This window comes from Anguilla anguilla, chromosome 6 (assembly GCF_013347855.1).
Source record: "Anguilla anguilla isolate fAngAng1 chromosome 6, fAngAng1.pri, whole genome shotgun sequence".
Taxonomy (NCBI): domain Eukaryota; kingdom Metazoa; phylum Chordata; class Actinopteri; order Anguilliformes; family Anguillidae; genus Anguilla; species Anguilla anguilla.
The window spans coordinates 39621401-39649394 of NC_049206.1; the positions used below are offsets into that span (position 1 = coordinate 39621401).

The 27994-nt window shown below is 41.4% G+C and overlaps 1 protein-coding gene across 1 annotated transcript; it reads left to right on the forward strand.

The window, feature by feature from the left end:
- Window positions 1-1130: 1130 nt before the first annotated feature.
- On the forward strand, window positions 1131-26610 carry LOC118229251 (thyrotropin receptor-like). Its single transcript, XM_035421048.1, has 10 exons — window positions 1131-1504; window positions 12312-12383; window positions 14449-14523; window positions 16335-16409; window positions 16834-16908; window positions 18212-18289; window positions 19002-19070; window positions 22112-22189; window positions 23447-23635; window positions 24752-26610. Exons 1-10 carry the CDS (start codon window positions 1335-1337, stop codon window positions 26142-26144), a joined length of 2274 nt encoding a protein of 757 aa, XP_035276939.1. The 5' UTR covers window positions 1131-1334; the 3' UTR covers window positions 26145-26610.
- The last annotated feature ends 1384 nt before the right edge of the window (window positions 26611-27994 follow it).

A 27994-nucleotide genomic window follows, 5' to 3' on the forward strand; every position in this document is an offset into this window, starting at 1 on the left:
GACTGCTCTGGACATTCAGCACACCACTTCATCTGTCAAGCATGGTGGAGGCAGTGTGATAGCTTGGGCCTGTATGGGTGCATCTGGAACCGCTTCAATGGTCTCTGTTGAACATGTGACCAGTAAACAGTGATGGCAGCAACAGAATGGTGGCTGAAGAGTACATGAACATACAGTCCACCAATATTCAATGAAATTCCACCAAACTCATTGGACGAAAGTTTAACCAGCAGCAAGACAGCGGCCCATGCAACATGCAACAAACTTAACCAAGATGCTTATCAGGGGGAAAAAAGGCTATCATAGTTACCAGATTTAAGTCCCATTGAACATACTTTTCACATGCTCAAAAGAAACTGAAATCCAAAACCCCAGCAAACACACAGCAATTGAAAGAGTAAAATCTTGGCAGAGCTCTCAGAAGATCATATCATGAATTGATTGATGTCCATGAATCGCAGACTCAATTCAGTCATCAAATATAAGGGATATACCATGAAATATTGGCCGTACAATAAATTTGTCCAAACCTACTTTGCCCCAACACTTAGGCTAACTTGAAATAGGATGACTTGACTCAATGAATGGCATTATTGTAATACAGTCACGGTCGTCGTTTGATTTTATAATAAAAGTTTTTATTAGTACGGAGGAAAAACACCACATGACTAAATTGTCCCAATATTTTTGCGTTTAACTGTATTCATTGCAAGACGTGATATTTTCGTAGAAATGCAAGTTCATTCGCGCACAAAAAAAATAAATAAATAAATGAAATAAAATAAAAATAAATAATAAAAAATGTAAAGCCAGAGTTTTATTATTTGGCTATTTCTTCACATCAATGACAATATTCAGGGAACATATGAATGCGCGGCATATCACTGAACGGGGATATGAAAAAGAAGCTAAAATATACAAGAGGATAAATTATTTACAGAAGGCAATTTAAATTATGACGAATTCCAAACAGAGGAATTCCAGTTTACATTATTCGAAAGCAGGAGAGCTTCAGAAATGAACTCACTTCTACGCACTGACATCCCGCCCCCTTCATTCATACTTCACACAAACAGAAAGTTGGCGGCCAATAAGGTAGCCTACACGTGCGTCCACGCAGAGACTCTCCAAAAGGTGTAACTATAAAACAGCTGGGAAAGTTTACCCATTATGTGAATTTTAAAATAATTTACAAGCGAGTACACTTCGGCGCCCCGGGCAAGTACACGCAGTGGATATATATTCTATAGTTCTTTATGGCATATGAGAAAATTTGTCAAACTGGCGCCTTGGCTGATAATTAATTGCCAAGCTAATGCGAAGGAAGGAAAAAAATGCGATACATAACGCTCGGCCTTTTGATCATTACCGCATCAACAATCAATGCCGTGAAGGACTTCGAGTCTTGTCCCACTATTTGTGAATGCTCAGAGTGGACAACTTACACTATTTCGTGCTATGACATAGATGTCATTCCGGCTTTACCCTCCAGCACGGAGAACCTGTGAGTACATTTTTTTATTATTATTATTATTATTATTATTATTATTATTATTATTATTATTATTATAAAGTTGCACGGTGATCTGTAAAAGTACCATGTATAGTTGTGAGGTGAGAAAGTGCAACGTGAGAGCATGTCATCCATGAGCAACTGACATTTGCGTTTACTTTGAAAATGTATATTTAAACCATGAAAGCATCCAATCTAAGCATTAGCCTTCTCTCTGCTCTCTAGCAAGAATATAGTATGTAAACGTCTGTATAGTTATCTGCAAGTGCTTTGCAATTGTGCTTTAGGTAGAAAAAGATTTCTGCATCATGTATGTCTGAACCATCGTCATTGTTCTACAGTGACGTCGCTCTTGTATGCATATTTGTGTGTGATTATTCTATTGAATTTGAAACAATTTTCCCATTGCTAGGCTAAGCTGTAAAACCTGACTCCAAAATCTAACTCACATATTTTCTTTTTGTTGTGTGAACTGTGTAGAGCATAGCACAAATAGTGGTAGCATCTGATGGGAGTTTAATGAAGCATCCGTTGGTTAGATTAGTCCACGTGTTAGAAACAATATACAGATGCTCAACGCCAGAGGGTACCTTGTAAATGACTCATATCTTTGTCAAGTATTGTACCATACATATGGGGATGTAATATTAATGAACAAAAATGTAGTATAATTTGAAGCACAAAATATTTTGTTTGGTTAGACAGCCTGAATTCCACAGAAACATCTGTGGGTTTAGTGGCTGAAATATTTCCCTAACTGTTTTGTTCATGCTTGGGAGGTTAATGCCTACCTCTCTGTTCAAAGCAGCTTGAATATGAAATGTCTTGAAACACTGTGGCTCTGTGCAAAGCCTATGGATTTTATAGAACGCCATTTTTATTGAAATAACATTTGCTCTATTTGTGAGCCACGCATTGTATTCTAACTGATGATGATATTGTTTGTGGATATAACAATTATGCCTGCACTGATAAATGCTGAGGATAAAATCAACGTTATACACTACTGTTAACTCTAGGGTACACATTTAGTTCCAAGGGGACTCATACAAAAACTGTTAGATTATGTATCTCTGCAAACGTTAATTTGACTCTAAGAAGTCACCTTGCAGAGCACATTATCTGTCTCAGATGGGGATGGATCTAAAGGGTAGGCATTTGTAAGTTCCCCAAATATGGAAGCCGCGGCAATGTTAATTTTGTAACGCATTTTTGCTTGTCTTTATTTCCTGAAAAGTATGAGCCCTGACTCCGGGTTCTTCTCACCCCCTTGCCTTAACAATTCAAATGGAAGCTTACTGCAGTTAGGACCCGTAACAAACCTGTAAAGAGGACTGGAGTGCATGTCACAGAGAGACCTGACAAAAAACAGACTGCATACCAACATTATCTACCTCACACTTTAATTAAGGATTATGTTTTGTTATGCAGCCATAGCATCCATCAGTTCATTAATGGATTTGTTTTTTTTGTGTGTGTTGGGGCTCTAATTGTCTTGCCATAGGTCAACAGAAGCAAATAATGTTCATTGGAGAACATTACATTCCAAGACTTCTGTTCCCCACAAACTCTTTTAAACATTTATTTTGTCTTCAAAGGCAGAGGTAACACTGCTAAAGCAACATTTAAGATAGGCATGCTAAGTTGTTTCCTTGGGTATGCTCAAGGAAAGCAGATTCCTTTGGCTTTTTAGTCTGTATGTGTAACATGTAGATGAGAAGGCGCCATCGAGCACATTTCCTTTCCGTCTTTCATGGGGAACCAGAGGTGGGGGCAGGGAATGGACGTAAGTCTTGTTGAAAAGAACACTGTGAACTTTTACGTGGTGCTCACCAGCCCTTGTGATTGTTCATATTACGGTGCTCTTCTCTGTTTAAATTCCACTTCAGACTCCGTCTTTGTCTTCTGGCCTCCACTATTCTGTAAACGGTTCAATTGCGCAGCACTTGGCAAAAATGTCAAGATTGTTGTTGCTCTCATTTTTCAGTTGAGGACCCACCCCCATCCGACCACCCCAACTTCTAATCTCCCAAACCTGATTTTCCCTAGGTTTTTTTCCATCTGCACAAGCCAGCGTAAACATTTCCTTCAGACCACAAATGCGACACTATCTCGTCGAGGGCAATCACACTACTAACATGGGAGATGGGAGGAAATCCAGACCCAGATCCTGAGCTCAGAAGATTTGTTCCTCAAGTCAAAGAGACTATTCTTTATAGTTACGGATTTGTAGCTTTCTGGCACCTATCCTGCCCCCATAAACTGTACTTCAGCAATCAGCACTGAATTTACTGGTTGTCCCATGCATTGTTTAAACCGGCTCGTGTTCCTTTCAGTATAATGGATTAGCATTAAATTGGCTATAAAACCTGTGGGCTGGTCTTAGCTTGTTGTTTATGGAAGACAGGTACAGAAGATATACCAATAAATTGTTACTTTGGCAAAATATTTATAAAACATTGAAAATGGGAAAATCAAATTCAAATTACATTACCACATTTAACAGGGTAAAGGTTGTATTTCCTGAAGTCGATAAGTTATATTACCTCAAGTAGATAAATATTATACAATATACAATATATATTGTAGATACTGTAAATACTGCCAAGATGAAATGCTACATGAAAAATGTGAGTTAGGAATGTACAGTGAGAAAACGGAAGTACATAGAAAAAATAACTGGGAAATGTCAAAATGTAAAAGGAAGAGTAAAAATAGAATGAAAAATGTGTCTGATATTACTTTGCCTCAGCTGACATTGTTCCTCGTAGTACTCTGGCATTTCTTCATCATTGAAATGTTATTTGTTATTTATTATTACATTATGTCTTTTCTTGCTTCGCATTCCTTCTCTTCATTTAAAAAATTTTTTTTGATATTATTTGATATCTCCATAGCGACAAAGAAACTTGGAAATCCATAACAGGATGAAACAGGTCACAAACTGACCACAAGTGAAAACAATAAATGACAAGTTTATTATTAATTATTATATTTAATGTGTCTATTATAAATCCCAATATGATTCTCTGATAAGTCACAGTTTCTTACAAAAATTAAGCAATGAACGAGTCAGAGATACAGTTATTTGGACAAAACTTTAATGGTGGCTATCATTTACTGTACCAAATGTGGCAAATAAATTGTTCTTTAAAACACTGTCCCTCATGGAAGATGAAGACACTGCCATGGTCACCACGCAACAGCCAATTTTCACAGATCACCCGGACAACACTCAGCCATTTACCACCAAGCATCCAATCATCACAGAGTATCCAGTCCCCACACAGCAATCAAAGCACAGACCCTTATCACAATAAAGCACCTAATCAATACACAGTAAGCAGTTACCACAAAACACCCAATCATTTCTCAGTCACCAGAAAACAAGCCATGGGCTTTCAGCAGTAACTGCCGTGTTTGAAAAACAAAATATCACAGCTTACAAATGGAGACTGTATTAATCTCACCGATTGTAAGTAGCACCCTGTGAGACACATGCAGCCATACCACCATGCACCCTTGCTCCTGCTAAATGGCCAAAGCTAAACAAGTGTGGGCTTGATTAGTGCTTGCATGAGTAACCTCCTTGGAAAGCTGTGTCGCTGCTGGAAGTGGTGTTTGTGGGCCAGCAAGGGGCAGTCTTCCCTCTGGTTGAAAAAAAACCCCCACCTGTGCTTAGGACAGGCTGTCTTTCGGATGTGACCTTAAACGAAGGTCCTGACTCACTGTGGTCATTAAAGACCCCATGATGCTCATTGAAAAGATTTAGGGGGTTCCCTGGTGTCCTGGCTAAATTCCCAACCTTTCTCTCTCTCGACCTACCACCTTATCATCCCTGGATTTGATTGGCTAAAAATAGTTCTTTCCCACTCCACCTCAGCTGATGTGTGGTGAGTCCGTCCATCCATCCATCAGCTATACCTGCTTATCCTGGTCAGGGTTGCGGGGGGTATCGGGAGAATATCCCAGCATGCATTGGGCAGGAGGCAGGAATACACCCTGGACATTCCGCCAATCTATCGCAGGGCACACACACTACTCACTCACGCATACATACCTATAGGAGTCTCCAGTTGGCCTCCCTGCATGTCTTTGGATTGTGGGAGGAAGTGTGGTGGGAGTTCTGGTGCAAAATGGCTGCCATGCATCACCCAGGTGGATGCTACGCATTGGTGGTGCGTGTGGTGAGTTCCCCCTCATCACTGTAAAGCACTTTGAGCATCTGGAAAAGTACTATATAAATGGAATGGTTTTTTTTATTCATTAAAGTGTGACAATTTTAAAAAATGTGAGCTTTAAAATGCATTTTGCCTTTGGATGTCTCTCCCCAGGCGAGTATCTGGGTGAAACTAATGCCATCTGACGGCGAGCATTCTTCCCTGGTTTATGTGGCAAGACACATTCCACCACTGCACCATTCTCAATTCTTCCCTCAGCCCAGCATAACTATTAAATAAATTTATCCCTACTCAGTCATCCAATTCAGAACCTCAAGTGACCCGTGCACAGGCTAAAGAAAAAGGTTTTCCCAGGCATTTTGGAGCTGCTGCCAGTGTTCAGATAAAAATATCTTAAAAGCATCACAGATGAAAATAGAATTTCAACTGTCTGTGGTACACCACTTCTGCCATGAAGCAGTGCTTTTGGCAAGGTATGAACTGCTGGTGACAATTCTTATCTGATAGTTGAGTAAATGTTCTGAAGCTAGAAATATTCTGAGGCTGGAAACCTACCGTGATTGTAACCCCCCCCCCCCCCCCCCCATATTTTGGTGATTTTGCACTTACAGTTTATCTGTGCTCTGCTACTCCAGAGACCCTAGTCACAGTTGTGTTTGCAGTCCTGGTCATGGTCCAGTGCTGTTCTTGAGGTTTTCAGGGGTTGGTGTTGGTTGAACACAGTATGCACAAATAACCATTTGTTCAGCTGTGAGTGGCTAGTCCTATTGATTACTTAATGGTGCGGGAATAGTACGTCTTATCCAGCTGTAAGGCTGTCACAAATTCAGGTAGCATGAGTGGCATAGCTCTGTCAAAATGGCCATTCATTGTGGATGTTAACAAATTAGGAAGGAAAAGAGAAACAGTTGGAAACTGGAGCTTGAGACCTACAGCTCTGAGAGTAAAAGTATGAGGTAAGCTCTGAAAAGTGAGCTTGACATTTAGTGTGAGACTGACTGTATCTGCTTTTGTACTTATGGCAGCTGTTTCTCTGTGTTTTTTGGCTGCAACTGGATGAAGCAGCCTTAGAAATGGTGGTGACCCTTACTCAAACACTCACTGACTGCTTTGTTAACCAGTTAAAACCCACTTAAAACCCAGGGCTTTTTGTAATCCCGCCTGTCTTAAATAAACCCCATTATCTCCTAAACTATATACAGTACAGGCATGATCACTCAGTGAACATACAGGACATAATTATTCTGAAAAACAAAACAAAAAAGAAATCCAAAAGTTGTTCAATATTTTATTTATTCTGTAGTGATTAGACCTACTTCTGATACTGGACGAAACCAGATTTCTTTTTCCAATTCTACCACAGGCTGTATACTACACCAGGATGAAGGTTTGGAGTGGATTGAACAAAGCAGTAATATTTGACATGTGCTTTTCCAAAGGTGGGCCTAAATGTCACCAAAACCTCCCCAAAAGGAACCAAACCTCTCCATCTTTTTTCCAGGAATATTTCACTTCCAGAAGCTAATTCCATTGATGTTGGTACACTCTGGAACCCCAAAAAACCAATTCAATTTACCCATTATGTCTTTTTGTCTAAGCTGTGTATTTCAATAAAAAGTTGTCTTTTTGGAGAGCTTTTATGTACACAAGATGTTCAGAATGGCTACTTTTACACATGCTAAATTCACTTAGAAATAACCAAAACATTATTTACATATGCAAACAGTGGCTGTATGAAATAACAGAGCCTCCCAGCACCTATTTGATTAGTTATCAAACTTCACAAAGAAACTGACAGAAGTGTGAAGTGAGGGAACTCATGTCTTTCACAAATAGCCTCACATGCAGGCGCACATACACACACATGTGTGAGCAGGCAGTGTTCTCTACAATAGCTGTTGATTGGACTGTGCTTACCTCCCACCTTAGACCTGTCCAGTATGGTATGAACCTGCCAGGAGTTTCCTCCTGTTGGCATAGCTCATAGAGTCAAAGAGGTGTACAAGCCTTCTGGCAGGCACGGTGGCATAGTGGTCAGCACTGTTGCCTTGCAAGAAAGAGGTTTCGGGTTCAAATCCAGGTCCGACCAGATCCTCTCTGCATGGAGTTTGCATGTTCTCCCCGTGTTCGCATGGGTTTACTCCAATTTCCTCCCACAGTCAAAGACATGCATGTTAGTTGCTCTTGACCAAGGCACTGGCCTCAGAACTGGAGTTGGTCCCCAGGCGCTGCACTGTGGCTGCCCACTGCTCCTAAGTAACTAGGATGGGTCAAATGCAGAGGACAAATTACACCACAGGGTTCAATAAAAGTAAATCTTATCTTGATCACAACAGGGTTCGAACCTACAAGGAGGAAAACTTTTTACAAGACTATCATTTACAATAATATAGTTCCCTTTATCACTGTCGTTGTGTCCTTTATACAGGCATTTGCAAATAAACAATCAAAGCTCTGATAAACAATCGATAAAGTGTGACACGGGAAAATGGAAACCGAAAGTAGTGTGAGACAGGGTCTTCTGCATTAAAGTGAAAAGATTGTAAGCTTTACAACTGTATATGTGTTATAGTGCTGCACCTTGAATCAATGACCGATAAAAGCAGTAATTTAAGACTATGTTATTGTTAGACACCATTGTGCTTTAAGGCTTTAATTGAGCAAGCATCTGTACTAATCCCATTTTACCACTAGGGGGCCAAAGCCGTTTAAAGCCCAGGAGGAAATACCTCAATGTTTAATGAAGCAAACATCAATCTAAGCTTTTCAGTGAAGGAATTCCTCATTGGTTGGCAGATGTTTCACTGACTTTGGGCTGACAGATGATGTCTATTCTCCTCACCACTGAGCTTTGAAATGATAATAAGATAATTTCTTCAAAAGGGAATGTGATTTTCACTCGAACAAACATGTTGCGGAGTTGTGATGATAAGGAGATGGGGGGGGGGGGGTCAACTGTGTGTTTAAGGGAGTATCTTTTCAATGACATGCCAGAATCTTGAGAACTGGGAGTGGAACAAAAAGAGTAGATGCTCTTTCAGGGCCTGGTTAGCGTGTCAAACTGCTGAACTCCTGAGTGGAGGCAGAGTGGGGGAATGGTGTACTCAAATGCAATATTTACCTTCTGCTGCACATTCTCCAAACACCAGCGAGTGGGTACTGCTGATGGAAGCTTGTTTTAACAGCAAAGAGAGGCGGAGTAGCCTCTCTATCCAAGCGACCCTAAAGCTGGCCACCATTCCAACTTTAATTTGTAACCAATCTTGTCTTGAAATGCCTTGTCAATGCTTGACTGAGATTACAACTGACTTTGCATTCAGGAACACATTCTAGCTATTTTAGAAGACAATTTCAGGCAATATCATCAAAGATTTTGGTTCAGCTCTGGGTAAAATATTTTGTAGAAACAGTGGAAGACTGATGGAACAAAAAGGAACTGTTCCTGTCACTGAAGGAAACTGCAATACTGAAGATGTAAAATCCAAGGAAAACACAATTAGCTTGGAAAGGGCAACTATATATAAACCTCTACACATTATCTGGAATTTCAGGGATTGATTCTTATTGATTCTTTGTCCTTATGAAATACCTATTTTGTGTGCATTAGCTGGAATCCATGTTTATCAAATCCAGTGTAATTTTGTCATCAGATTTCCTGTCTTTTTCAGGCCACTGCCCAGTCTGTCCACAATTGCAGTTTGTCCTTAACTCTGTGAGTTATGACCTCAAGTAATGAAAGTTCCTTTATGTATTGTTTATATTATTTATATGAATATATTTGACTGTAACTTCAAAAACTACAAAACATAAGCTCATGTTATACAGGTATTTTAACCTACTCATGTGAGCAACTCTTCTACTAAGAACTGATTATATTACAAGAGATTATGTGAATACCATTCTTATACCGCACGTAATTATCAAGTTTCATCCATCCATTTACTGTATAACCTGTTCGTTCCTGGTTAAGGTTGTGGGGAGGGTGGTTGGGGGCTAGAGCCTATCCCAGCATGCATTAGGCAAGAGCCAGAAATATATCCCAGGTTGCAAATCCATCATAGGGCACACACACCATTCACTGACATACTCATACCTATGGGCAATTTTGACTCTCCAATTAGCCTAAACTGTGTGTCTTTGGACACAGGGAGGAAATCAGAGTACCCTGAGGAAGCCCATGTAGACACAGGCAGAACATGCATACTCCGCATAAAAAAGGCAGCTTTCAAACCCAGGACCTTCTTAGTGTGGCGTGACAGTCCTATCTACTGCTCTATCAGCCACCTGATGGGGTTAAAATCATTTCTATTTAACTTTGGCAATTATAACTTGTTAATTAATGAATTAATTTTTCTCTCAGTTTTACATCTGAGAAGTGTAGTGTACACTCCCATATACAACCATATTGCCAAAGTCAAAAGTCACAAACATAAGTGTATGTGTGTGTGTGTGTGTGTGTGTGGACACTTTGTGTGTATGTGTGTGTTGGCGGGTGGGGAGTGGGCGGGTGGTGCATGCTCTCACTACTATTGGGTCATATTGATGCATTTCTGTATCCAGTCTCACCAGGGCTGAAGGTTTCTCTCTTTTTTACTGCTCTTTTGACTTCATATTTCACAATCACTAAGAACCTTTTTCAGCTGAAGTGTCTTATCAGCAGTTTTTACTTTTGTTGCCATTGCTGTACATTATGAGCGCTCCCACTTCAAACAAGCTCTCTGACTTGTTTGCTTTCACGGTGTGGACAGTTCTTCTCCCAGCTGCTGAATGGGCTCTACGTGTCCTGGCACAGAACAAAAAGCTTGATTATTTGAGTTCGTAACAAAGTTAAATGCCCGTGGTGGGTGTGTGGTAACGGTTCTGCTCAGCATCGCAGTGTTTGTTTTAATTTGTCAGAAAAGAGGCCTCACGTCCAGGCCCTCTTGAGTCTAACCGTCCACGCATGTGCCAGCATTCAGTTCTGAATTGCCCTATTGTTTCACCAATTTAACAGCAGGCGTCCACCATATCTATTAGCTCAAAGAGAATCACGTTTGTATGAGTATGCTAAACTTTATGGGGACTATTAATACTGTGGGGCTTGCCTCCTCATACTAGAGGGCTAGAGTTGTTTTTGTTTTTTTTTGTTTCAGACTCTATTCTTTGTTACTTAATTGGTATACTTTAGTTTAACCTTTTTGTTAGATGAAAATGATATCATCCTTCACAAGTCTCCGTGATTGCACTCAAAAAATGCATATGCAAATGTACCTTATGCAACCAATTAACCAATTTGCTCCAATTAAGGAAATATAATTTGTTGACACTTAAACCAGCATAGGCAGAGCCCCCCCCCCTCAGAATCTTAGCTTGACATCCCTCTGTTACTGTACAGTACTGTGAGAAAAAATGACTATAAACACCTAAGGTACCACATGGTAGACCAAAAGTAAACATCTTGGCATTGTTTATTTTCCTGAAAAATTCTCTCATTAAAGGTGGCTGGATATTTTACAGGAACCCAAGGGAACAAAGGCAGTACCCCATGGAGACTGAACCAGCAACCTTATGGTTGCAAGCCAGGGTCCATAACCATTGCAGCATGCTGCTGTTTACCAGCGACTAAACATTGAGCCTTCATGAAACCTAAACTGAGAGGAGCTGTCACATGCTGACCGAAGTGAACCAATCACTGTGTTTTGCTGTGGAGAGCAAACTATTTTGATTGGTTTCGACAAGCTTGTGACTGGGCTGAAAGTAGTTCCACCCATTATGGGTATTCATGGAAGCCCATCTCCCATTACTGGTCTGCATAGTAGAAAAAAAGAATGATGATGTTCTGGGGCCAGTTGTACAGCCTGGGATAAGCTCGCCCGACCTCCTTCCAGGTGGTGAAGAGGCTCAGACTGTTTAACTTGGCTGAGCCTGTGGGTCCATTCTGGTCCCAAGTTTTTGTTTTCTATGACAGAGTTTCACACCATAGACTGCAAAGACAAATTTCATCTTCACAAGGGGGAGGGGGAGGGGAGATGAGGAGTTGGGGTTTGGAGGTGGGGGAAAAATTTGGCTTTATCTGAGAAAACTGTAACAAGAAACAGTTCTTGGCTGGTCAAAACTGAAGAACGGAAAAACATTGCATCAACAATAATTTTTTATTACAGTTTTGTTTCTGTATCTGAATGCAATGCAAACATATGTATAGACAGTGTGGTTTGTATTTAACAGCCACACCAGGTACACAACGCACACTCAATTGCCTTTTCCATACTGTGGTACCATGGGCTGTTTTTTCTTACTCTTTCAAATCGAAGTGTCCTCCTTATTCTCTCGATAGGAATGCGCCTCTTAAGTGAAGAGCCAATGAAACTGTTACGGCGGGAACTCTTTACCAGCCGGAAAGAGGGGGACCCAAAAGCAGGAATGTGGAGTATGTTAATGTGAGCCCCTTCAGAAGGAGGCCTGCAGCTGCACTTGCAAACGAGGGTATAATGTGCTCTCTATGTCACTGCGAAAGGGGTTTTGAGCAGATAGAGCCGGGAAGCAACAAGAGCGCTGTAGCTGGATCATAAAATGTTGTGAATTGTTTTATATTTTAATTCATCAATGATTTTTTTTTTTTTTACATTTTTTATGAGCAGCTGGCTGCTGGAGACCCGACTGACTGCCATCCAGCAAGATGCCTTTGCAAACATGGTCAACATTTCTCGGATGTAAGAATTCCTCCCCTCCACCAGTCAGCGCAGATCTGACTCCCAGCATGATAGGCTGGCATTCAATCAAAATTTTACAAGGAAACACAAGCGTTAATACTTTTTTCTTCACAAACACAAGTCTGTTGAGTTGGTTGTAATGATTGACCTTGCCAAACTGTGTTTGTGATGAAAAGAAAATATATTCTTGCTTTTAATTGTTAGTCAAATGTTGCTTGAATCCCAGTTCCTGAATTGTCAAGGCCAGCAGGTATGTGCCTCAGTAACTCCATCAGGTATTAGCTTTTTTTATAACCTTTTATGGGAGTGAATTCTATTTGCTCTATAAGACCGATTTTCTCGTAAGTAAATCCATAAACCACCTGCAACACCTAGTTTGCTAGGTCATGCATATACTGTAGCTGTGCATTGAAACTCTGTGGAACAAGCAGGTTCATGGATGTTCGGGAGAATGCTCCACCTGTCTTCTCAATGCCAGAACTCAAAGTAAGTGCTTTATGCAGTATAAGAAGGAAAAATATGAATGAAAAAATTCACTCAAAACCACTGATTTCTGCCCCTCTCCTACATTAAAACTGGAGCCCCCAGCAAACCAGCCACCTAACCCTAGCCTCCTTACCTCTGCCCAGCAGACAATCCACTCTCTGTGCAGGTTCAAGGACCTCCCTTAATTACACCGGAAGATGCTAAAGCAGCTACTGTGGAGTATGGGAGGGGAGGGGAGGGGGTCTGTGGTTTTCCAGAGGGGCAGACGCACAGTAGAATTCCTCCTCCTGAGGCCCAGGCCTCATACCAGAGTTCTCACAGGACACCATTTGGAGCGCTCACTAGCACACAGGCCTGATGTTCTGATAGAATATGCACTTTGCCACAGTCTTTTGCTCCTGTCTGTGCCCGTGTGCAAGTGAAAGCTGGTCTGTCATACAGGCCTAATCTAAACCATTTCCAACCACAGGTTTTGAACTTAGTGGTTTGCTTTTAGCAGTGTACCTCTGAGAAAACAAGACCAGGTTAAAAACTAGTATATGGCTGGACCTAACACACGTGATCCGGCCGACCAATGGTGTAACTTCATAACCCGGCCAACCAATGGTGTAACTTCATAACTCGGACACCCAATGGTGTAACTTCATCACTCAGTCAGTCAGGCACTCACAGACATTTGCGTTTGTAAGGCTGGCCCTGCTGTCCAGCCAAAAAAGAAAAAAGTTTATTAGGCAATTTTGCTCAGATTACCAGACCCTGTTCTGTTTGGACATTCAGAAATGTAATTTGAAATGTAATTTTAAAGCTTTTGCCAAAGGACTTATCACAAAATGGAGATTTATTCACAAAATACATTTAAGGTAATTGCAAATTGGTTCATGGAGTGATAACAGAGTAGTCTATGTTTATTTAGGAAAAAATATCCATGATATGCACATCTGAGTTTTAGGTGTATATTTCCAGGCAAAGAGTCAAGTTGGCAGTAAGTATATTTTTTAGCTACTGTACCCATCTGAATCAAGTCAGCGCTTTGGAGATTTTGAAGCAGGACAAATCACGGGGTTCTCTGTCCAAATGAACCGAACTTGGGTGTCCAGCACCCCCGCCCCACACACACACACATCTGAGAAAGATTAACTAACCAAACATCACATGGATTAGGTCAGAGCCACAAATAATAAAACAGTCCATTTCAGCCAAATGATGAGTAGCACAAGGGGTCATGAGGCAAGTTCTGATATTTTTGTACTTAAGCTCAGAATGTGTGGGGTATCATCAATGGTTTGTTTATTTGATGACTTGCAAGCACATCTCTCTTATTGTGAAGGGCATATGAACAGTAAAGACTAACATGATAAGTCTTAGAGCAGAAAGCAAGTCAGAGGCCATGCAAGAATCAATATTCATGTCCTAAACTTTTTCATGGTAGGACATGAATATGAATTCTACAGCCTTTGACATACAGTACAAGTCTGTTATGCCACAGCAAATATAAATAAATAAAATGAAGGGTTTGAAAAAGTGGGTCAGTGAGTGCATCACTGCTGTTTTTTTGACTGCTGTTCATTTTTCTTTCCAGACACATATCAGTGGATGTCACCTTGAAGAGCCTCGACAGACATTCCTTTTCTAATCTAATGAGGCTCATCCACATGTGAGTAGCAATGAGGTATTCTATCTGGCATTGTTTGAGGATGTGACCTGCTAGCACAGGATTAGCTAGAGCAACTTTGAAGTTTTCAGAGAGGAAACGTCTGAGTGCAGTTATTCCCCAGTGGATCTACATCAAACGTCAATTTACTGCAAGTGAAACAAATGGCACTGTAACGATCAATCAACTGGAAATCTGAGGACTCAGCCACACCAAAGAATTGTCCATAAATTGTGTAGAACTGTATTTGTCCACTAAAAGTTTGAATGTTCCTTTTATATAGACTCTCAAATATGTGGGGAGAGGAATTATTTTAGCAGTAAAAGCCAGCAAATACATTTCCCTCAGTTAATTTTTTTCTTTTTTACAAGATACCACAAGGGTCGAGGCTATTGATTGCATAACCACTTCCATTTTCAGTTGTAATGAATCCTGACTGTAAAGCTTTTTTGAATGCTTAGGCTTGACCTGAGGATGCTCTTCATTATTGAGCGTATGTCAGTGGATACAGTAGAAGAAAGGGGGCGAGAGTGTCCTTCTATTGGAAGCTTACCATGACCTTATTTGCTTCTTCAGTGTAATATATGCAAGCATAAGACAGCTTAAAGTATGAACTAGATCTCCTATCTTAGTTTATTCTTCACAGAAAGATGTTACCCAGTGTAACTGCAGGCTCTGTGACTGGGTCTCAGAGTTACTCGGGGTCCTGTGATTGGGTGTCTGCATTTCTGCGGCTTCAGTGATTGGGTGTCAGCATTACTACAAGCGCTATGCTATGATCTCACTGTTACTGCAGAGTGTATGATTTGGATCCTAATATTATTGTAGTTTCTTTATTTTCGTATGAGTGTTACTCTAGGATTTGTAATTGGACTGCTTTGTTACTGTGAGCTCTGGTCTCAGTGTCACTGTGAGTGCTGGCATTGGGTCATGGCGTTGCCATGGCCTCTGTGATTGGGGGCTTGGACTTTCTCCATGTGCTATGATTGGCTTGCAGATTTGCCCTGGCCCCTGTGTTTGGGTCTCAGACTCTTTGTGGGTGCTGTGAGAGGGTCCTGGTGTGATTAGGCCTCCTGACAGAAAGAAGCAGAGACTCTTTGAGAGTGTGAGCTCTTTGTCCCATAAAACAAACAATGATATTTCCTGTCAGCCACTTAGAGTTAGTAGTTACTACTGTGTCTTAGGCTATCGCATTAACAGGTATGTCAACTGGATGTAGGAGTAACTTTCTTCCAGTAACTGTTAGCTTAGTTCTGCTAAGTTCTTCACAGAAAACGACTGAACTCAGAAGCACTCACTGTTCCGTCTCACGAAGAAACAACCTTATTTGTCCTTTCATTCATTCCCTGAGGATGAACACCAAAGAAAGTTTTGGATTAGGTAGAAATGGAAAAAAAATGTTTGTACTTTGGTTTGCAATTAATTCTTCTCTACCTTAAGTTTTTTTTTTTTTTTTTTTTTAAACCACAGGTGGCCTAATATTTTTGACCTTCCACTGAGACAAAGCAGACATAATTGGTTTTATATTTCAATATATTACTCATATATGTTTCTTGGTGCAAATTACGAATATATTGTTTACTTATCCTGTAGGGGGCAATTTTATGTCAGATTTATATCTTAATTTGTTGTATATGTGTTGCTAAATGCCATGAATAATAACATTCTGTTGTAAAAAAAATAACAGATCAATAAATACTACTATCCTGAGACTCATTAATTGAATAATATATTTTTGTGCAACAATTCTAGGAAAAGTGTTTTTGTTTTGTTTGTTTTATACAACTAATCCCTTGATGTGTCTTATTTTACAGAGAAATACGGAATGCCAGGAGTTTGACGTATGTACACCCAGAGGCCTTTAAGGACCTGCCAAATCTGAAATACTTGTGAGCGAAAATTATTTATTATGTCTATGAAACTGTATTCCTGACGTGACATTTTGATCACTGTGGACCTTTCAGGAAAGCCATGAATTACATGTTTCAGTTGCTCTATGCAACCGAGTCAATGGCACGAGTATATGTGTGTGTATGTGTGTGTGTGTGCATGCGTGCGTGTGCGTGTGCGTGTGCCGTGTGCGTGTGCGTGTGCGTGTGCGTGTGTGTGTGTGTGTGTGTGTGTGTTTGCGTGTGTGCGTGTGTGTACCTGTGCATAAACTTACAGTATATACACAAACACATTGTAAAATGTGAGAAATGTAAGAAAGCCACATGTGGTTCAACACCGTTAGACACCGTTATAAATGGAATTACAATATAAATGAAATGTATTTTCTTCTCTGAGCTGATTTTGAGCTTGATTTCATTTCAGGGGACTTCTCAACACGGGTCTCATAGCTTTCCCCGACCTGACCAGGATCCACTCTGATTACACCGACTTCATACTGTAAGCTGAGTGTGCTAGTTGTGCCCTTTAACCGACAGTCCATGTCATTCCAAGACGAATACAGTTTCTAATTAGCAACAAACTTAGCACCCTGGCCTGTCATATACTGTAATTGGATTCCCTATTAATCATTCACACCTGACTTATAATTAGACTCAAATGGTAAATGGTAAATGGTAAATGACTCACAATTAAATATCAGCACCAAAAATAAGAGATTGGTTCAGTCTTGCATCGGTTCAGATATCTATGGGTACCCAGGAAAGCCTACAGAAGGTACAGCTGGCAGGTGGTTTTACTGGCTACTGGAAAATGTCATTCATTGAAAGAGGTTTGAAAGCTATATGCTCAAGCTGACATGTAAAATATTTAGGGACTTGTAATATATTGTTGACCAAACTACTGTGAAGAATCATTTTATTTGTTGCACAAACCCTTGGCTCAGTATATATTAAAATATTTATTTTCCTTGGCATAGTATTCTTCATTCCACATACAATCCAAAGAAAAAAATCAATTCAATATCCTATAGAGGTGGGAATATCTTGTAAATGTCCAGTAAAATGTCCAGTGTTAATTGAACTCTACCAGTGTTAAGTGTAGCACAGGTCGGAGTGTAGCACAGTGGGTAAGGAACTGGGCTTGTAACCGAAAGGTCGCAGGTTCGATTCCCGGGTAAGGACACTGCCGTTGTACCCTTGAGCAAGGTACTTAACCGGAATTGCTTCAGTATATATCCAGCTGTATAAATGGATACAATGTAAAATGCTATATAAAAATAGTGTAAGTCGCTCTGGATAAGAGCGTCTGCTAAATGCCTGTAATGTAATTCAACTCTTAACAGATAACAATTGGTCCCACTGGAATGGAACCAAATGGTATCTGTTAAGATTTGAATTAACACTGTTAGAGTTGAATTAACACTGGACATGTTACTATGTATACCATGATGTATCGCAGTGGGCCTCGGGTTCATTTCCATGTGAGTCGAGCAGGTTGCAGGCATGGTTTCTTTTCTGAAGATGGGTCAGTGGTTCTTCTCAGAACTAATCAGGTGGGGGTTGGGTGGAGGTGGGTGCAAAATATCTACCCGCACAGGACTCTAGTTCAGTCTGTAAAGACACATATCATGAGCGTGGGATTGAGAGAGGATCTTCCCTCTTTAGATGCATTTCTGGACTCAAAAATATATGCACATGCAAAAGGTAGCCTAGAGGGTTGCATGGAATTCTGCTTGTTGAAACCAAGAGTATAGTCATGTGTCCAGACACCCTTCACCTAATGCACCCTCCTATTCCCATAGTGAAATTGCTGATCATCCCTTCATCACAGAAATTCCGGCCAACTCCTTCCATGGCATCACCAGCGATGCTCTGACAGTGTAAGTATCGGATTCTGCAAAATAATGGTGCTTGTCCACTACGGTTACTGCACGTTCTCAGCTAAAATATTTATCCAAATCAGAGTTTCATCCACTCTGATTTCTATTTATCCTTTGTGTATACAGGTTGTTTCATTGAGATTAAAATCTCTGACAAGACAGATCTGTTCAAGAGACAGCCATTACACACTGTTCATGGCCACATTATATTTTTCTTACTAATATGAAAACTGTTTTACATAATTCACGTAATTCCCGTAATTCCTGGTCACCATGGAGACAGAGTTGAGGGCCAGTCACATAGGACCTTTCCTTCCATTCAGATCAAATTGGGTTGAAAGGGAACCCTCAAGAGAAAAAAAACTGATACAAAAAATGTTGTATTTGGATATGGAGTCTAAACTACAAGCATGGGATCATACAATTACAATGACTATTTTTTTCATCTTAAATGATTTCTCTATCTGATAAGAAGAGGTAGTTAATGACAATTTGACTCAGATGTCTGGTCATTCCAGAAATGTTATTCATACAAAGAATGTATAGATCTCCTTTTGTTGTATAGCTGGTACAGAAACTGCTTTTACATCAGTTTCAAGTCACTTTCCACAGTTCATACAGTGAATGATTTTTTCACACACCTGAACATTGACGCACTGTGGAAGAGTAGAAGGTTTTATTAGTGGTAACCCCATGTTTGTTTTTCTTTCAGGATGCTGTACAGCAATGGTTTCACTGAGATCCACCCTCATGCCTTCAATGGGACCAAACTGAACGCTGTGTAAGGCTGTCTCACAGGCAACTGCGCTATTGGTCAGGAACAACCAACTCCAGTTTGTTCTGCCACAAACCCTCTGAGACTCCCATTGATACGTTCATTAGAACCAATGAGGGGTAGATCCACTTTGAAATACTGGGTAGTTTGTGCTGCGAATACTATCTGTGACTTTTTAATGTCTAATTTACTAAATCATTGATGCAAATCAAGTGAAGATGCAAATAGTTAGAGACAAAGACAAAGACATAGAAATGAGTGATGTGTCAAGTTTTCTGAACAGGACCTGGAGGTATTGCTGACATGGGACAAAGTAAACTTGCCAAAGCTAAATTAGAGAAATTCGACTATTATGGAAAGGTCTCAAGATAATGAGCTCAGTGCCAGTGCTGTTGGTGCCATTGTACATAATGGAGCAGATGTAAATTAAAAGATGGAAGGAACCTGAAAGGATTATTTAAATTATACATTGTAAACATTGTAGTCTGGTTTTGTTTGTTGTACGCATTTGATTGGCATGTCAGAGTCTTGGACAAAGTACCTAATTTACAAAGTCATAAACTAAGCACCAATTTGATTTAGCACCGTGGAGAATTACATTGCCGCTGGCTTCCAGACAGTATTTAGAGGGGCTATCCATTACTCTGAATCCTGACTCTATCCACATTCTGCTGCTATTGACAGCAAGAACCTAAAAATGACCTCACAGATGGATTTTAGAGAAGGAAGGGTCCTGACACAATCTCACTAGTGCAATATGTTATGTTTTCAGTTGCGAAACACAACATTTTGGCCAATGGATAAGCCTTCACAAGGGTCATGCCAAGTGTCATCTTCTTTGCTGAATTTACATTGGAAGTTGTGATTTGTCTTGCGCACAATTATATGGACTCAAAAAAAGGAAACTTGGTGTCAAGTTGTCCCCAGTGCACCAAAAATCTAAAGGTTGGTTTTGATGTTACCTATTTTTTTGAAGTCGAGCAAGCACTGACTCAACAACATTCATTGGAAACTTGCCTGTCTTTTATAAGGGATTAATTTTAACGTGGCACGCACTTGCAGGTGAGCAAATAATCACTAAAAGTGCCAGAAACAAGATTGAATATTGAATATTTGCTGGTCATTCAACCAGTCTTACTTGGAATAACAAATGGAATTCTGTCTCTGGTAACCCAAAGAGAAATACCCTAGTATTAAATATGCAGTTTCTTGCACCCCTAACATGTTTGTATGTCTTTATCTTGCAACTATGACAGCTGTTATGGTCATTGTGGAATTACGCTTTACATGGCTTTCACATGTATTGCACCTTATTACTGCCAGTTTCAGGGAGAAATCTATTATAATTGCAAGTGGTTGTTCGCAAAATGAACACACTCTGTATTAAGCTATTTGCATGTAAATTTTGGCATTGAAACATTGGGCCTCGTTCACGAAACACGATCACATTTGATCATAAACCGCGTACAAGAACGTTTCCAAGAACATTTTGGCATTCATAATTTTTTTCTTATCTGTATTTGTTGGCTGTTTCCTTATGTCAATCACGTGATCAGGATTGAACATTAAATTTAAAACAATCAGCATTCATCATCTGATACACCTGGGATATGCACAAAAAACAAAGCTCTGCACATGTGTCATGAATCTCATATTGTTTTTTCATATGAACATTTTTAAGAACAAAAGTAAGAATAATTTAAGAAAAGCTTTGTGAATGAGGTCCATTGTGTCTATTTCCCTGGTTGTACAGTTGTAAAGCTTTCCACCCGCTGGGAATCATATACTATTTTTCTGGTACTTGCATTGGTTAAACAAGTGCAGACAAATGTATCACAGTCTGAGACTTTGATCAGTCTTCACTGAATAAGACTATTCAGTAGAATAACAGATTTTTTAAGTATACTTAAAATATACTTTATTTATAGAGCAGGCTTTGAATCTCTAGAAATCTGGCAAGACATCTCATACAGAGGAACGTGAAAATATTTAGCAATACATCTCAGATAATGACCTATGAGGATGGAGACAATGTTTTACCTATCTGTGCAGTGAAAAAGTGAAGATGTTAAAATAACAAAGTGTGTTATTTGTAACTTTATTAGATTGGATGCAGGGACTGTCAATACCTGGAGAGGGCAACTGTGTCTGTTTCTCATTTCATACCCAGTTTTAATTAAATACCCTTTCCCAGCTTAATCTTTTGGAAAGGGTATTAAATAAACTGTTGTAGTTTAATTCTGTGTACACATTGTAATACAGCTACCGGTGCTGTGCTCAGAAAGAGTAGATTTCGACTGGATTTACCCATCCGTAATGTATGATTATATCTACCCTCGAGTGTACAGTGTATCACCAGAGAAAGGCCATTTGTCGAAACTTTAAATTGACTTAGATGGAAAATAAAATTGAATACTTCATTCAGAAAAAGTCATAAACGTATCAGGTCTCACAGGAAAATGAACTTTCTCAAGAAAGAAAATGATGAGGGTTTCAGCAAGTCACCATTAGAGGTTTCTACTTCCCTTTCGGAAACTAGAAAAAATATGTCCCCTTTTTTGTTAAATCGCTTTCGCCCCTCTCCCATTCGGTCTGTTTTATGGCATGGCCCTAAGAAGCTTTCCTGTCAGGATATGAAATATTAATGTGAGTCTGCCCCCTGTGTCAGGCCTAGAGGGGATGTAGCTAAGCAATACTGCAGTCACTGCTGTGAGTTTTACCAGAGCCGTGTTTGTGTTGGCACTGGGCTTGCAATGCACAAAAACCAATCCCTAAGCACTAAAACCAAGACAAACACTATCTCTTAAAGTTTATTATTACAATTAGATTTAGGGGTTTTTTAAGGTACTGCGTGGTTTCGAAAGTGGCGTCTCTTGATGACAAGCCCCTAATTTAAAACAACACTCAAGACAGGGCCTGATCCAAAGAGTGAGCATAACGAGCACATTGTTTTTACCACGCATTTATAACAAAACACTGCAATTGATTATCCCACTGCGTTGTAGGGACTCTCAAAATAATCCAACCCTCGATTCTTCTCCCTGCAGATACCTCCACAGAAACAAACACCTGGTCAGGATAGACGAGAGAGTATTTGCAGGTGCTATCAGAGGCCCAACCCTGTTGTGAGTATTTTAGGGACTGAACAACTGTTCTCCACTAAAAAAATAAAAACAGTTTCACAGTAGGTACACTCTGTTGGACTCTTCATCTTTTCACACAATGTTAAATAAGACCAGGGAGCACACTGTGAATATGGACTGGATATTTACTGATGGATATATTGACGGATTCTAATGTTTCTCGCTTTCTTTAATCGTTTCTACTGGGCAACCTTTGAATCCTGTGTGGCTGCAACATAGGTGTCTATATTTTAATTCTGGAGCAAAAAGTTGAACATAGCTGGCAACGGCTGTGCTCTCAGTAGAAAATGTGTGTAAGCTGACCTTGCATTCTTCCACTAACACACATGAAACACTACCTGTACGAACAGCATGCCATACCTCTTCCAGACCATTCTAACTTAAGTGAAAAGTCTGAATGCTTAAAAGATAGATGTTTTTTTTTTTTTTTTTTTGTGACTTATGAGCGAATGAAGGACCCTTGCTTTAATTTCTCCTCTCTGAAGCAAGTTTTCATGCTGAAACCTTAGCCCCTATATCAGCTCTGGAAAGAATATCTGGTTAAATCATTGCACTTTAATAACTTTATTATCGAGAGCACTTTCCTGGACTTCATTATGAAGTCATCGTCCAAATATCTCAGATGACAAAATCAGACCCTCGCCACTGAGGTGAGATTTCTCCACGAGCATTGCGCAATGCCCCAGGAGGAGATCAAATTGGAAATCAATCCCCCCAATTCTCGATTGAGATACAACAGATGTAATGTTTGCCCTGCATCATGTAGTGACCGGCAGTGCTAATTGCATCAACTAATGTGGTATAAGATGCAACAAAGCGCATATATCTTTATGTCAACTATGTCTGCAAAAATTGAGAATATTCAACTGTGTCCCATTTTTAGCTAAATAAAACAGCTGCAGCAACTCGATCCACTTCCAGCACACAGTCAAAGCATTTGAGAGAGCTCATACACCCCGTCAGTGAGACACTGCTAATGCAGTGACTAGGTGAAAAGGGAGGAGCAACTGACTTACGATGACCACCGTATCACTCAGGGGACAGATGGATAGTCTGTGGTCTACATTCCGTTCAGGTGGGGGAAAAAAAGCATTCATAGGCAACTACTCTCCCTCCTCCAAAACATTTTCAAAGTGAGAGACGGTGACAGAATTGGGGAAATAAGTTATTTTAACTGTCAAACCGCCACCGTCCACAGACTGAGCAGGAGCGACTCTGTTTCTCTCTCCGTTGTGACAGAGACGTCTCTCTGACGAGCGTGACCTCGCTTCCCACGAGAGGACTGGACTCGCTCAGGGAGCTCGCGGCCCGCGACACCTGGAGCCTCAAGAAGCTCCCGCCCATCAAGGCCTTCCGTCACCTGACCAGCGCTGACCTCACCTACCCCAGCCACTGTTGCGGGTTCAAAGGCCTGAAGAGGAAACCGGGGTGGGTGTCGGGGGGGCAGGAGTGAACGGGGTGCTGGTAGTAGGGGTTGTTCCTAAGAGATCCATAGAACAGCAGGCCAGTTAATTAATTGGTCTGTTAGTTTGTGGAAGAAAATGGGCATGCAGCTTTGAATTGCCCACATATTGAACAGATAATTGATAAGAAATAGCTCTTGTACAGTTATACACTAAAATGCCATGCTGGAATTGAAGTAAAGCTTCAGACCACTAACAAGTGAATAAATATATATTCTTTAGCAGTTATACACATTAGCCACTGCCCTCCAAAACATTTTAAAAGCAAGGGGAGGATTGTATCGTTAATGAATTCACTCTTTATATTTATTATAGAATGTACAAGATGCTACAAAATTTCATTGCACATTTTAATTTTTAAGTGGATGTTCTAAATCAGCACACATTCAAGTGGTTTCTTGTATGCTATGTATTGTTTGTTTTTTAACAGCTTAGAATTTAGAGACCTGCACTGAACTCTTGTGGGATTTACAATATTACTCTTATTTAGAAAATGTTAGAACCCATTTTAGAAGAATGTTTAGAGGATTCCATCGATCCATTATCTATCCTGCTTATTCCCGGTCAGGGTCGCCGGGGGGGTGGAGCCTATCCCAGCATGCATTTGACAAGAGGCAGGAATACACCCTGGACAGGTCACTAATCCATCGCAGGGCACTCACACAATTCACTCACACATACGGGCAGTTTAGAGTTTTGACTAACTTGCATGTCTCTGGACTATGGGAGTACCCGGAGGTAACCCACGTGAACATAGGGAGAACATGAACTCCACCCAGAAAGGCCCAGGCCGGGATTTGAACTACGCATGGCGTAGATTCTTCAACTTTATTGTTAGATACCAGAACACGCCTGCAAAATAGATGCAAACGTTACCGACGATTCAATCTAAACTTTTCATTTCATCAACACTGGATTGTTGAATCAGGCTCATATACACAAAAATAATACACCGCAAGGAACACAAGCTTCAGTACGAGTCTGAAAATAAACTCCAGGAATCTAACACTTTCACACTTTTTTGTCTAACTCCATATTTTTGAATCCCAGAAATGTGTTGTGTGTCTTTGTAATACCACAGAGATCTGGCATACCTCTTCTGCAACTTCACCGTATTGCACGACCAGCACCACAAGCGGTCAGTGAGCTTCTACCAAGCCCCCACCTTTCAGGATTATCCCAGGGAGGTGGGCGGGGACCCTGATGACGAGGCCGTCCTGGCCGAACCCCCTGACCAAAGGCACTTCAGCGGGGGCCTGCACTACCACGCCTACTTCGGCAGGCGGGCTGACGACGGCGAGGTAGGCTTCGGCGAGACCCTGAAGAATCCCCAGGAGGACCTGGGCTACGATTTCTACAGCCGCTACGACTACGAGGTCTGCGACGAAGACAAGGAGGTGATCTGTACCCCCGCCCCGGACGAGTTTAACCCCTGTGAGGACGTCATGGGCTCCGTCTTCCTGCGCATCTCCGTCTGGTTCGTGAGCCTGCTAGCCGTCCTGGGCAACCTGCTGGTCCTGCTCATTCTCCTCAGCAGCCGCTACAAGCTGTCCGTCTCACGCTTCCTCATGTGCAACCTGGCCTTCGCCGATCTCTGCATGGGTGTCTACCTGCTCCTCATCGCCTCGGTGGACCAGCTGACCAGGTCCGAGTACTACAACCACGCCATCGATTGGCAGACGGGCCCGGGATGCGGCGCCGCCGGCTTCTTCACCGTCTTCGCCAGCGAGCTGTCGGTCTACACGCTGACGGCCATCACCCTGGAGCGCTGGCACGCCATCACCTTCGCCATGCGGCTGGACCGCAAGCTGCGGCTGGCCCACGCGGCGGCCGCCATGCTGGCCGGCTGGCTCCTCTGCCTCCTCCTGGCTCTGCTCCCGCTGGCCGGCATCAGCAGCTACCAGAAGGTCAGCATATGCCTTCCCATGGACACCCAGTCCGCCACCGCCCGGGTGTACGTGGTCTCCGTGCTGGTCCTCAACATCCTGGCCTTTGCGGTCATCTGCGCCTGCTACGCCAAGATCTACTGCGCCGTGCGCCGCCCCCACTGCCGCCCCAGCAACAAAGACGCCAACATCGCCAAGCGCATGGCTGTCCTCATATTCACTGACTTCCTGTGCGTGGCTCCCATTTCCTTCTACGCCCTCTCGGCCGTGCTGAACCAGCCCCTGATCACCGTCTCCAACTCCAAGATCTTGCTGGTGCTCTTCTACCCGCTCAACTCCTGCGCCAACCCCTTCCTCTATGCCATCTTCACCAAGGCCTTCCGCGGCGACGTCTTCATCCTGCTCAGCAAAATGGGCTTCTGCCAGCACCGGGCGCAGGTGTTCCGAGGCCAGACTGTGTCCTCCAAGCACAGCAGCATAGTGGGCCGGGGGGACCGGGACAGGAGGGACCCCCGCGAGACGCTCCTCAAACTGCAGGAGTGCTCCAAGCATCCACCCACCACTCGCTACCCCCCGCCCCTAACCTGACAGTCTGACCCCTGGGACAGCCCACACGATCCCCACTCCCCTCGCACCTCACAGAAGAGTTTAATGTGTAAGTGTACCTTGCTTACAACATGAAATCCTAAATTAATTTTTTCTCATAAGGATGTTAAAATTTATCATCCGTATCATCATTAAAAGTATATTGCAAAATAAATTGTTGCAATTCAGATACATACTGTTTTATATGCTATTTTACCCATGTACTGTAGATTTCAATTTCAGTTTCTACTATATGTCCATTAATCACATACATGAAAGAGTCAACATACATATACATTCTTTACATTTGGGATTAAACAATTTTAACTTAAGGGACTCTTGTATGTACTGTATGGACTGAAACCACAGAACTGAGTGAATTGCATTTGGTCTAAGGTAAAAATATGATACCAGTGAATCCAATTGCTTTGCTAACAGAGTAGCATGAATAAAATATGCCATTATTTTTTTCTGAAGTCCCTGCTGCATTTACTGCTGTATCTCATAATGCTGTTCCAGAAAGTGTTCTTAAAGTGTCCCGTTTACTTCAGTGGGACATTTGGTGTCATTTCTTGATTTCACCGTTACTCTGGAGTTTATACCTTGCTAAAGAGAGACAATTGATTTGCTGTCTGTGTTAAAAGAAAACACCAAACAAACATAAGTGAAACCCTCTTTGGAAATCTATACTGGTTTAGTCACCTTAAACTACATGTAACAATGCAGTTATACTTACATATATTATCACAGGACTAGGGGGTTGCCTTTGAACCCGGAAGTAGCACACACAATTAAGCCATTTCAAGTTATTGTAATTTAACTTTGTCATTGTACAGGTTTGACATGTTGTGTGTTCAGAGATGTCCTCCTACACACCACTGTTGTAAACAGCTGCTATTTAAGCATTTGTAACCTTTCTTAGCTTGAATGAATCTGCCCATTTTCCTCTGACCTCTCTCATTAACAAGGTGTTTTTGCCCACAGAACTCTCGCAACACAGAACTATTGCACCATTATCTGTAAACCCTAGACACTGGCAGCTGTTTCTGAGATGCTGGAACCACCACATCTGACACCAACAGTCATATCATGGTCCAGGTCGCTTAGATCATGCATCTTGCCCATTCTAATGTTTGGTCGAAAAACAACTAGACCTCTTCTTCATGTCAGCATGCTTTACATACTGAGTTGAATAGACATGATTTGCTGTTTGGAGGAATAGTATATTTGAGTTAACAAGCAGGTGAACCTAATGAAGCGGCCATTGTCACATTAAATAGTTTTTGTGAGTGATGCACCTTCAATTCAGGCACCGACTATTCGACCTCTCTGGACATCGCTGAAGAAGGATCTAGACATAGCGTATTGTGAGGCAGTAAGACTTGCTTCCAATGACCTTTCAAAAGCTGTGACCCCATTTTTGCTGGGTTGGGTAGGTTTCTTGCCCTCTTTGTTCCTCTGAAGATTCTTCTTGATTTCCTGGCATGGGTACGTGTTGCCAAATTTCCACTCTGTGTCTACCGTATGCTATCCATAGATTTTCCCAGCTGCCTGTTCTTGTCCTTGTCTCCCTCCCAGTGGAGCACCTGAGTCAACCTTAGCCCACTGTTTGCCTCCCTGCCTTCCATTGTGTCCTGCCCCCACCACACGACCATCAACCTTCGTGCCACCTGTCCTCTTGACAAATTGAATAATTGACTGTTTGTCGCCATGAGGAGGAGCGGGGTAGAACAGAACGGGGTCCCCCTACTGAGTCTGGTTCCTCCCAAGGTTTCTTCCAATATGCCTTCTAAGGAGATTTTCCTCACCACTGTCACTCTAGGTTTGTTTTTTTAGGAGTTTAGGCCAGGATA

Bases quoted from the DNA above. Each gene is read 5' to 3' on its own strand.
- LOC118229251 (XM_035421048.1), top strand. From the start codon at position 1,335: ATGCGATACATAACGCTCGGCCTTTTGATCATTACCGCATCAACAATC. The intron at 14,524-16,334 runs GTGAGTAGCAAT...CTTATTTTACAG, and splicing joins CTAATGAGGCTCATCCACAT to AGAAATACGGAATGCCAGGA. The intron at 23,636-24,751 runs GTGGGTGTCGGG...GTAATACCACAG, and splicing joins GGCCTGAAGAGGAAACCGGG to AGATCTGGCATACCTCTTCT.